Source organism: Mirounga leonina, unplaced genomic scaffold, assembly GCF_011800145.1.
Source record: "Mirounga leonina isolate KUSES-001 unplaced genomic scaffold, KU_Mleo_1.0 Mir_174, whole genome shotgun sequence".
Lineage (NCBI taxonomy): Eukaryota > Metazoa > Chordata > Mammalia > Carnivora > Phocidae > Mirounga > Mirounga leonina.
In genome coordinates this window covers 11,519,730-11,532,702 of record NW_023270451.1, presented here as the reverse complement: position 1 = coordinate 11,532,702, position 12,973 = coordinate 11,519,730, and the positions used below count along the sequence as shown (strand labels likewise).

General features: G+C 33.8%; 1 protein-coding gene across 1 annotated transcript in view; it reads left to right on the top strand.

Annotated features, from left to right (window-relative positions):
• PCLO (piccolo presynaptic cytomatrix protein) overlaps positions 1–12,973 on the top strand; it is a 392,880-nt gene that overhangs the window by 300,558 nt on the left and 79,349 nt on the right. Inside the window, exons 11-13 of the mRNA XM_035020471.1 lie at positions 8,862–8,970; positions 9,512–9,579; positions 10,349–10,563. Of these exons, the coding sequence (XP_034876362.1) occupies positions 8,862–8,970; positions 9,512–9,579; positions 10,349–10,563 (392 nt within the window). The remainder of the gene's footprint in view (positions 1–8,861; positions 8,971–9,511; positions 9,580–10,348; positions 10,564–12,973) is intronic.

The window sequence follows — 12,973 nt, the reverse complement described above, 5'->3', positions numbered from 1 at the left end:
TTAAGGCAAGCATTTATCATGTACATTTGCATCCTGTAGCCAAGCTTCCTATGTCCATTCAGTTAACTATGTATCTGTATATTCACGAGTGCATTTTGGATTAGTGTGTTACACTCTATTTAACGGCATTAATCTGGTAATACATGAATTAGAAAGTCACTTGAGAACATCCATTTTGTTCTAACAAAATGAATTGGGAAATTAAGAAAAGTTTATAAATTTATGAACTTCAATCTACTTCAGATGAGATGCTGACATCACATACCTATCATTGGATAGCTCCACATGTTATATTATTTTCCTGGAATTATTAAAATTTTACTAATCTACCCATATCCTTTTTCCTGTCTTATTCAGCCACATTCTGTTTTAGTATGTTTCAAACAATACATCTAATTCTAAACACCATAGACTGTAGCCATAGAGTGATGTTAGCATCTATACCAATATTGGACTGCAATACTAGATTATTTTAGAGGTTATAGTGATGAGAAACACAATCCTATCATGATAATCTTCTTCAAGTTGAACCATAAATCACAGCTGATTATATTCCCCTTTTTACCTTGACTCTATTTAAAAAGCATGAATTTGCAATAGCTCATCTTGTCTCATATAGGATTTTTTTCTTTTTAAGGGCTGAACAGTATTCTACTATATGTATAAACCATGTTTTCTTTATCCATTTATCTATCAATGCATATTTAAGTTACTTCTATGTTTTGACTATTGTGTCTATAACTATAATGAGCAGGGGAGTGCTACTATCTCTTTGAAATCCTGATTTTAATTATTTTATATAAATACCCAGAAATGGGATTGCTAGATCATGTGGTAATTTTGTTTTTAATTTTTAGAAAACATCATACTGTTTTTCATAATGGCTGTACCATTTTACATTCCAGCCAACAGAGAACAAAGATTCTAATTTCTCTTCCTCTTTACCAACACTTACTATCTTGTTTTTTTGATAATGGCCATTCTAATAAGTGTGATTTTTATTTGAATTTCCTTGATAATTGGTGACACTGGGTAATCCTTCCTACATTATTTTCCCTTACAGCAGTGTTCCGCATAATTTCCCATCAGTGTGTCTGTGTAAGTGTGATATTTGCTTATTTTCTGGGAGTGGAGTGGAGAAAAGATGAAAAAGTCAATTAACCTTTTTTGTCATTCCTAATTGGCATTTTTTATCCACTGTAAATAGTTCATCCCTCAAAAACTTTGTTTGTTCAACAGTCTTCTCATTTTTTGCATGTCAAAGTCTTCAAATAAAATTGTCATGTAGAGGGACGCCTCTGTGTCTCAGTTGGTTAAGTGTCTGCCTTCAGCTCAGGTCATGATCCCAGGTCCTGGGATCGAGCCCCGCATCAGGTTCCTTGCTCAGTCGGGGAACCTGCCTCTCCCTCCGCCTGCCGCTCTCCCTGCTTGTGCTCGCTCTCTCTCTCTCTCTCTCTGACAAATAAATAAATAAAATCTTTTAAAAATTGTCATCTAGAGGGGCGCCTGGGTGGCTCAGTTGGTTAAGCGACTGCCTTCGGCTCAGGTCATGATCCTGGAGTCCCGGGATCGAGTCCCGCATCGGGCTCCCTGCTCGGCAGGGAGGCTGCTTCTCCCTCTCCCGCTCCCCCCTCTTGTGCTCTTTCTCTCTCTCACTCTCTCTCTCAAATAAATAAATAAAATCTTTAAAAAAAAAAAAAGAAATGAAAGCTAGAGCATCTGCAAGGATCTTGCTTGCTTCATAACACAAGCCTATAAAATAGTTATGACCTGCTTTTACAACACATTTTATTTATATGATTCTTTTTCAATGACCGTTATTGTTAGCCATTAATGCTGTAAAATATCTAATAATCTATTTTCTTTGTAATTATGTTTTTTTGTGATTAGAACTAAACCTATTTTAGATCTGTGAGTTTAAAAGTCATTGATTCTAAATATTTCAGTTTATTCAACCTAGAAAAAAAGAGTGGGTATGCCCAGACTGTTCACCTACAGTCTTTGATGTTTCTTAGATATTTTTTTTCTATTTACAATGTTGTGAGAATTTTTTTTTTGTAAATTAATTTCATTTGAGAATTTATATATGCACACCATACTTTGCTTATTTTAATTGCTTGTTTTCATAAACACTGTGAATGAAAGAAGAAACATGGAAAATGAATCGGTCAAGCCCCCATCCCAAATTAATGACAGTTTTGAATACAGAATTCAACTTCTTTAATTGTGAGCTATCGCAAAATTGGGAACCTGGGTGGCTTAGTTAGTTAAGCATCTGACTCTTGATCTCAGCTCGGGTCTTGTCTATATAAGCTATATAACATTACTCAAAGAACTCTTATCAGTGGTATTATCATAGCATATACTTTTGCTTAACAATCTGTTTCATTTATATTGGGCTTGTTTACTCAATATAAAAATATGCAATAGTTTAAAGCAAAAAAGTAGAAAGCTACCCCAAATCTCATATATATATATATATATATATATGTTTAATACTACTGAAACTTGGAAGAATGTGTATTTATAAAATTATTTTATATATTTTTATATATATATTATATATATATTATATATATAAATTTTATATTATAAAATTTACATTAAATATTCTAATGAGCTTAATTCTATTGTCTTTATACTATGAAGACACAATATCACAAGGATATTGTGATATATCACATTTTTTAAAATGTATAACTTAATAGAGTTAAAATTTTGGTATTTTAGGTTGAAAACATCTTTTAGTTTGAATGGCATTAGCACTAGGTACTTTGGCATGTAACTAAAATTTTTTTTATTATTTTAGAAAAAGAGAATGGGGGGAGGCAGAAAGGGAGAGAATCTCAAGCAGACTCCACACTCAGTGTGGAGCCTGATTCATGGCTTGATCTCACGACCCAAGAATATGACCTGAGCTGACACTAAGAGTCGGTCACTTAACCAACTGAGCCTCCCAGGCGTGCCTGGGATCTAAGTTTAAACCAAATTTAGATTCAGACTACAAATTGAATGTTCCAACCCCTGAGTTAACCAACTGTGGCAATGCCCAGAAGATAAACTAGATAGGATGTTCCCTGGGAGCCCTGGGGATCCAACACCAGCCCCAAGAGCCTGAACAGTGACCACAGAGGGCAGTGAGAGGAAATGTGGGGAATGCAGAAGAGAAAAATTAGATGACATGTTTCCTGTGCTTGAACATCTTAGTATATATAGAAGGAAAATTTGTAGATAAGGAAAAATAATGAAAAACAATGTGTAAATTTCAGGATCCAAACTATTTGTTCAAATCTTCATATAAAGCTCCAGTTCAAAAATTGCATTTTCATAAATTGTAGACAAGCAGTTGATTTTTCACTGTGCCATAGTCATAGAAATAAACCGAAAGTAGAGTAGAAATAAACCAAAAGAGTGATCTAGCAATATCATCGCCCTTGAGAAAGCCAAGGATGGCAAATTAACCAGTTTGCTGAAGGTCACAACAGCTAGTAAATACCCAAACTAAATGTGAACACAATATGATTATGGAGAAGAGAAAGTATCAGCAGTCAGCAGGACATTGGTTCATAAAACACATTTCTGAAAAAGTATTTATCTTCCTGAAAATAGCACATACATCCCTTATTAAAAGAAGGGCAGATTTTAATTTTTTAATGTTAAATATCAGACACACACATATGTCATTGCATTTGAAAGTATTACTAGACTATTGGTTAAAAAACCAAAATATAACATTTTATTGTAGCCCTTTTTAGCAATTCAGACTACATTCTCAATGAAATTCAGATTATGTTCCTTTCACTGTATCTCTAGAGACATTGTCCTTGTTAATGGAAGTTGTTCTGATGCCCTATTCAAGTTGTGAGGTCATTTTATTTTTATTTTTATTTTTAAATTTGATTTTATCTAAATTCAATTAATTAACATATAGTATATTATTAGTTTCTGAAGTAGAGTTCAGTGATTCATCAGTTGTATATAACACCCAGTGCTTATTACATCAAGAGCCCTGTGAGGTCATTTTAAACTCAACTCATTCAGGTAAACCAGGGAAACAGGGTTCCTGAAAGTCCCTGAGGATATCTCTAGAGTATGGAGAGTGAGGAGGGAAAAAGTAGGCAGAAAGAGACCGCTTCAGTGAAAGTCGCTCCAGGTTTATGTATGTTATGTGCCAAGGCTCTGTTTTAAGTTTTGATCGAATTATGTATTCCAAGAGTAAAGATAATAGCAATCATAATGACAAAAAATGGCAATATTATTATTATATTAGCCCTTCAAGAAGATACTTGCCAACCTTAAGATTGTATGCTTCTAGATGAGTTTTCTCAGGAAAATATATCTGGGTTTTTAATGTCTTCTCATGATTGAGGGAGTCTCCTTTGTCCTCTAAATAGGCAGGATGTTATTCAAATACTATTTTTTCCCTTTACTAAAGATACCTTCCCACCACTCTTTTTTCCCTTCCTGATTTTCGTTTCTTCCACCATTTTTTTCTTTCCTTCCTTTATGTTAATGGATAAATTGGTTAAAGTTTTAAAATATTGAAAAATAACTTTATAAAAGAATCAAATGCATCTATCTATGTATTTCTCTTCTATTAACATTCCATCACTTGAAAATGAATGAGTAATTAGTGTAACTGATGTGGACACTATATTGGACCCCTGAAACTCACTTGCAGGGTTTGTTCACGATTCAGAAAGCCAAGGCAAATGACCATTTCAAATTCTGTTTTGCTGCTGCTGCTAATTTATAAAGGACTTTTGAGAGCAAATGTCCAGATTTAGGAAATTAATCTATAGTCATGGTTAATAATATCAGTGGAGAAAAGGTGCCAAACAATAAATTATGATTAATTTATTATATACGTATATTTTAAAATTAAGTCTGGGTTTTGTTTTGTTCTGTTCTGCTACCCCAATGGCATTAGATTCTCATTCCGTAGCACGCCAGCCTCATTGGTTCATGTAAGTTTCCCTCATGTATGTATGTATGTGTGTGTGTGTGTGTGTGAGTGTGTGGCTTTTGTGTTTTTTGTTTGTTCATTAATTTATTCATTTTCTTTTATCTCATTTTCTTTTCCCTTTTCCTTCTTCTGTTCATGAACAACTATTATAATTTACAAAATTTCTGTTATTTTTCTTTAAATATATAATGTTACCTGGTATGAGTAGCATTTTAATGTACATCAAATGTCATTGTCCTATAGACAGATCCTGTCTCTCACTTGGTTTTACTTGGAAAGTAGTTTTAAGGTGGATCCACCTTTTGGTGTTAACGCCTGATACGGTCTTTTTCCTGCACCCTCTGCCAGATGTTTTCATCTTGAGCACTTACTATACTCTCATTGTCCCATTTCTCCTGATACTGCCCCCTCCCACAAATAGACACTCAGCAAGATTTCTGAATCATAGAGTATACATGTGTTTAATTTCATGATGTTCTGCCTCATTGCCCTTCAGAGGGGTGTACTTATCTGCATTCCCATTAAAATAATTACATGTTTATAAATTGTAAACAAGCAGTTGTTGTATTTTCCTAACCCTTAGTCATAGCATTCTCACATCACAGAGTGGGGGTAAAGCTGAACAGCCATCCAGCAAGTATAATCTCCTTTGGAGTCCGGATCCCCTGATCCTCCATCCTGGTCAACACCTGGTATTTTCTGGCTTTTAAACTTTTTGCAAGATGATGAGAGCTCACTAGTATGTCATTATTGCTTTAATCTGTACTTTCTAATCACTAATGAGTCTGAGCCTTTTTATATATACCTATAACACTTTTAAAATTCTTCCTCTCTGAATCATCTTAATTTTACTAACTGCTAAGATGTTTCTGTTTTTTTCCAGTAGAGTATCATTTTTATTAATTTTTATGACAGCATACAATATTGGATGCAAGGTCGTGATCACCACGTAAGTGACTAATTGTGTAGAGCCTGCCACTTACTAGGTGCTGAAAAAATAGTTGTGGAATAAAAAAAAAAAACAGTCATGAGCATTTGTGTTATATACTTTTGGATATGCCTATAAGATTTCAACTGTTAACTCAAATGTAATCCATAAGATGTTTGTGATGTAATGGTAAATAATAAATATAGACAAAGAAATAACATACATGAAGTTGTGCATTATAAAGAATAGCATTTACTAGTTTTAGGAGATATAAGTTAAGTAATCCTAGAAGTTATAAAAGTTATTTTTTTATTCAAACATTACCTGATTATCTTTTTTGTTTTAAATAACATGTTAAAATATAAGATTCTGAGCAGCAAATCCTGTCATCGGTTGTTGCACATTCAAGAAAAATTCAGATGATCTTAGTTTTCCTATTAAAAGCTATTAGTGTAGGTACTTTCTAGGAATATAATTGAAACATCATCTGTCCACTCTCAAAGTTGAACAATTCATTAATATACATGTTGATATAATTTAAATATAAAGAAAATGTAAATGTTTGCTCATAATACTAAATAATTGATATAACCATTCATGTGTACGCTGCCTTCCAGGAATTATTTCTAAAACAAAGAGTACAGGGTTATCTTCGGATTGACTCTGCTTCCATTCAAGTCAATTAAATGATAAAATATTACTTTATTTTAGTGTACTTTATCACATTTATCATAGTGATCCTCAATGTAGCATGATCATGTTCAACAAATTTTTACTGCATTTTAAAATAGTTTAAAGGATTTTGAACTAACTTTTTTCAAGAATATTGTATTTGAAATCATATCATACTTAATTCTCACAATTATTAAAACCTTGTCATGAATTAGTAAGGAGTGATTGGTTATATTCACTTGGTTATTTTAGTATGGTTCTTGTAGGATTTGTAGGGATTTGAAGAGGTGACAGATAGGAAAGGTATTATTAAAGGATGATGTGCAAGTCATCACATTCCTCTAGCATCTGATACTCACCACTGGAACCAAGTACTGGCAAAATCTTTTGAACCACAGTCCTGCACAAACTCTGGTGGAAAACTGAATGAAGAGAAAAGAAGTTCAGTCTGTGTATCATGGAACAGAACAGATTGTGTAGTTTATGACCTCAGGTTTATTTCTACGCAAGCTTCTAGTTATCTGTTGTTGTTTTTTTCAGCAATTTTATTAACAATTCTAAATAGTTTTCCCTTTGTAATACTGGAAGCATTTTTTAATTTCATTGGTAATTATGTCTTGTAAATTTGCCCTTTTATTTTGAGAGGTGAAAAATAAACAAGTTAATCCAAGAGAAGCAGCATGAAGATTATGCAGCTATTTATTTTCATAAAATATGCTCTTGCTGAAAAGTGACAATGCAATTATAACACTATAATTTGTTTCAATTCAAAATCATCTTTACATAAATATACTCTTTATGCTGACTTTTTTTAAAAAGTGTGTTTTTCAGTGTGCTTTTCCTTTTGTAGTGCTAAATTTTTCTTTAGTGGTATCATCATTGTCTCTTATGTAATTTTCTCATTTTGTACGTACAACAGCCTGGGATTGTTGAATTAAACTTAAGGCCCATCTGAAGATAAAGTTTTGTTGGAGTAAGTTCTAGAAAAGCCATTTTTGTTTGTGTTATTGTGGACATTTTTATGAACTTCTTTTGCCATTTCACTGTAGTAAAAAGAATTTCCCTTACTTGTTTGCAACTGGTAATATGCTTTCCAGTGTATATCAAAATCATTAAAACTTTTGAAGATTCAATTATGCCATGTTTAAAGTTTTCCACTGAAGCCAATGGTTTGCAATAGGGAATTTCACATAGGCATCTGTGAAGCTCATTGAAAAGCTAATTGTTCAAGTATTTCTTTTTATTTCAATTATAGCCTAATTATGGCACACAGATTTTTATTAGGTAAAGCTGGTAGCTTTCACAAATATTTGGGCACTATAACTTGGATAGTTTCATCTAATTTCTATCCATTCACATAGTGGCATATTAGGACCATATGATTCATGCCAAATATGTACTCCTAAATTATTTTGACAGCTCATATAAAATGGACCAAAGAAACAAAATTTAAAATGTTGAAACACTGTTACTACAATTTTTTATTGAAAATTATCTTTCTAGACAGAGAGGAAACATGAAATGCCCTCTAATTAATCCAGGAACATAATTGGAGCTATCCAACGCAAAAAGAAGATATAGAGTTCTTTGTTGAAACATTATTAAGAATTTCAAAATGGCGCCAGTGATGTGTTAAACCAAGCATGGGCCCTTCTAAGCCCAGGGCCTTGTCCTACCACATGGACCACCACACACACACATACACACACACACACACCCATGAAGCTGTCCTCTCTGTAACATGCCTGCTGATTCTACTCAGGGATGTCTTGCATGCAGTGAAGAAAAAGAAAAAAATACCACGTGGAAATCTGTCTTATCTGAGCAAAGTTGAAGCAATTAACAGCTTCTTAAGGGGAGCTTCACAACAAGCTACTAATGACTTTTTTTCACCTCTCCCATTCCATTATGGAATATGGAAGTTTATACTCTTCTAGATGCTTGTTCCCCATAGGAAAATTATATTGGTGCTTTTTTTTCCTACACAAAATTGGCCTAAGCAATATATGTTCAATAATGTTTTCTTTACTAAAGTAGTGTGAACAAAATGCATGTGTTTGGTAATATTTAATAAGTTTTCAAAAGCAACATTTTGCATGTTGTAGTAGACACATTTGATGTGTTCAGGTGAGTGATGAAATCAAACTACATGTGGCATTAATGTTCCAGAGAACGTTGAACTGATGCTCTCTGAATTGGTGTGCTGAGTTGGTTTTTAAATGTCTTCTATGCCTTATGGACCCCGACTAGAAATACAACACATTTTTAATTTTATACTTGAATTTGTCTCTTTAGGGATGCAAGTATTGGAATGGAATGGAATTCCTTTAACTTCTAAAACGTATGAAGAAGTGCAGAGTATCATTAGTCAGCAAAGTGGGGAAGCAGAAATATGTGTAAGACTGTGAGTTTTTCCCCATCTTTTTGTTTCCATTTTTTGGCTATTCATGACTCTTTTAATTTAAAATTGTTAAGGTGGAACCTTTGCCAGTCAGCAAGATTTTCAGTAATTAGAAAATAAAGTGAATACAAGTTTTACAGATTTCTTGTGCTCGGAATCAAAGTCGAAAGCATAGAAAGAATTCAGCTAATTTTGTGTCTGATTATGTCAGTAGTTCTCCCCTTTCATGCTTTTACTGAAACATGCTTCATTTAAATGAAAGCCTAAACCCATTTAGATTTCATGTCTGTGTATAGTATTTCAAAATGAACTTACATTTAATCCATAAAGATTTCACCTTAAATAATCATTTTTATCAGCTGACTTTTAACAGCATTGCAAATATATATTTGGTTAGAAGGATGAGCATGCTTGGAAATTGCTTTATATCATTAACCACTTCTCATTTACCTACTGAAAAAAAAAATCAAGGTAGTTGAAAAAAAGGGCCTTTTGTCTCTGGTTTCCTCAATTTCTTTCTTAATTTCTTTGTTTTAATTTTTAGGGACCTCAATATGCTCTCAGACTCTGAAAATCCCCAGCACCTGGAACTTCACGAGCCACCAAAAGCCGGTAGGTGAAAGTCATCTGTTTTCCACTGTGGGTTAAGGTGAAGACGTAACTGAAAGGTAGTTATAGGGGCACATGAAGCTGTAGATGAAGATATATAGACAATCATTGATACTGTATGGGCAAGATGCAGTTATAGACTAATAGATGTTTATTTATTTATTTATGTAATCATAAACAAAATCAAAAGCAATACAGCTACATTTTAGCATTCTAGGGAAACACATACTTGCATGTTAGACCCGTGAAAGAAATTCATACAGAATTCTTGCTGTGTGAGTTTACATTTTTAATTCTTTAAAAATAAATTCATCCCACCAGAGTAATCCATGGAGCCATTTACTTGGGGTTTTATGGAATTTTTAGAAAATACTTGATTCTCTTTAGCATAACCAGACTATAGAACACTCATTCTTGAATCTTTTGATTGCCTTTTTCTTATGAAGAAAAAAATCAACATGTAATTTCATAAGGACGTGATGAAACAGACTTAACTCTTTCTGAGCTAACAACCAGAGTCTTATAAATATAGATCGATTATTACATGAGAAACATCACTTATTTGTTTAACAAATATTTACTGAACATTTTCTCTGCTGCAGCCAGCATTCTAAGAGTCTGGGTTACTGCACTAAAGAACAGACCCAGGCCTGCAGAACTTTTCATACAGCTGTGCATGTAAAATTACCTTGTCATCTAGAACTCGCATAAGCTCCATGGTATTAAGTACCTATGAAACTGAGAAATACATAGTCACTTCATTTTGTTGTAGTGGATAAAGCGAAATCCCCAGGGGTTGACCCTAAGCAGTTGGCAGCAGAGCTCCAGAAGGTTTCGTTGCAACAGTCTCCACTGATTGTGTCATCCGTTGTGGAGAAAGGATCTCACGTTCATTCAGGTCCTACATCAGCGGGATCCAGTTCCGTTCCCAGCCCCGGGCAACCAGGGTCCCCCTCCGTGAGCAAAAAGAAACACAGCAGCAGCAAGGTGAGAAGTGACCTCTGAGTTACTTATTTTCTCCTGCTCCTTATTCAGACAAGGACAAAGGAAATCCAGTATCATTTTCTAAGGTGTTTTTCTTGTGATTTCTCATTTTATTGAAACAAAAAAAAAATTCCATTTCTTAACATATAACTAATCAAGATGTTATAAAGATGATATATTTCTACATTTCTTAAAATATTTTAGCAAATTATTATTATGAGACACTTGAACAATGTGTCTAATGCTTTGTAATTCCTGATTCTTTTTCTCTGTAGTTGTTGCATAAATCTGAGCCTCTTTATGTATGGAACATTAGCTTTGCATCTTTTTGGAAATGCAAGATATACATTACATTGGATTTGATCATTTAAATAAAAGGTATAAAGGATGCAGAGATAAAGAGGATTTAGGACAATGAGGAAAACCTGTAATATAGAATTGCTACTTTGAATTTTATCCCTAATTCCATACTAATTGGGGTGCCTGGGTGGCTCAGTCATTTAAGTGTCCAGCTCTTGATTTTAGCTCAGGTTATGAACTCTGGGTCATGAGATGGAGCCCCGCATTGGGCTCTGTACTCCACGGGAGTCTGCCTGAGATTCTGTCTCTGCCCCCCCCCCCATGATCTCTCTCTCTCAAATAAATAGATAAGTCTTTTTAAAAAAAGAAAAAAAAAAAGAAATAAGGAAAACCGGTAATATAAAATTGCCATTTTGAATTTTATCCCTAATTCTATGCTAATAAATGTTCCCTTGTTGGAAGTCTTCATTTGAAATAAATGTTTCTAACACTATTATTTCCAAGCTACTGGGCTATTAAAAGAAAACATAGAATTAGTTTTTTAACCTTATAAAAGCAGATGAAATGTAGACATTTTGCAGCTTTTTCTTCATAGATTTGATTCTTAATAAAGAAATTCTCATTATAGTCAGTAAATATATTGGAAAAAGTATTCTTTTGTTTAAACAAGAATAAAGATTTCTCTTTACATAGTAAGATATATGGGAGGGACAGGCCATGCTTGGGTAAACTGACTGGACTTCAGAAAACAAAGTTTTTTTTACGAAGTATAAAAACAGCAGGTATCTCCAGGTGTCCCCCAAATCCCTTTTATTCAGAAACAAACAACAAAGGTAAGATGATCTTAATCATTGTATCTTTTGATGACTTGTCCCAAATTAAATATAGCAGGGCTTCTCAAAGAATAATTTCAAGAATAGTTAGATTCAATTTCAAAACAAATTTTAACACAACTATAATTTCCCATATTTACCACAAGCAATTGTGTGTTAGTTTTCAAGAATTACCTCATGGAGGCTCTCTGTCTCCTGAGACTGGTATTTCTCATTCCTTTCTTAATGTTTCCAGGTAGAAGGCCTCAAGACATAACAAACTCTGCTAGCAAAGTTTCCAAACCAAGCACATTATAATAAGTTTCTCATCCTAATATATTTTTTATTTCAACAACTGACATCACCATCCTTCCAGAAAATTAAGTACAAATTTAAGACCACCATTGCTTCTCTTTTTTCTCCATTCACAGTGTCTGATCAGTCACTGAATCTTGATCCTGAGAATTCTAATTTTCTAATAAGGCTGTAGTGATTTTCTGTCTTCTCTGAACTCACCAATTTTCTTTAGCAAAGCATTATTTTTTTCCCCAACATTATTATACTCACTACTGCTAACTCCATTCACCATTCTCTCTTCCTTCCTCTTAAACTACCTTCCAACTGTCTGATCTGTAACAGTGATCTGATTGGGTCACTACCCTGTTTAAAAAGTATCCCTGCTCCCTAGAAAGTTGACTGCCTCACCTCTGCCTATGACCCTATCCTGCTCAGTCTAAAAGGGCTTGGTCAGTGGTTTTCCTTGGGAAATTATTACAGTAAGTATAACGTTCAATCTTTACAATAGCCTTGCTAATAAGTACTCTATATATTAGGGTTTCCAACTTATTCCTACTTTCCACAGACATTTTTGAATGGCACCTCAGTGTCAGGGGTCACACTTTGTACAAGATACAAAGATGGATAAAATCCCTTCCCTGCAGACTAGGTAGACCAGTAGTTCCTAAAGTGTGATTCCCAGTAACAGCATCAGTATTATCTAGAAACATGCTAAAAATGCAAATTCCTGATCCCACTTTATACCTTCTGAATTAGAAACTATGGGGATAAGACCAAGCAACCAGGGTTTTAAAAAGTTCTCCAAGTGTGTGTGCTGCCCCTTGAAGTTTAAAAGGTACTGATCTAAAATACAATGATATGTAAACAAATTCATTGAAGGTATATAATGTTGGATGTCATTAAGAACTACAGTGAGGGCATGAAGAGTGAGGTTAAGAAAGCTGGTGTTTAGCTAATGAACTGATTTGGTAAAGGGGATAAAGGGACCAACATTCCAAGCAGAG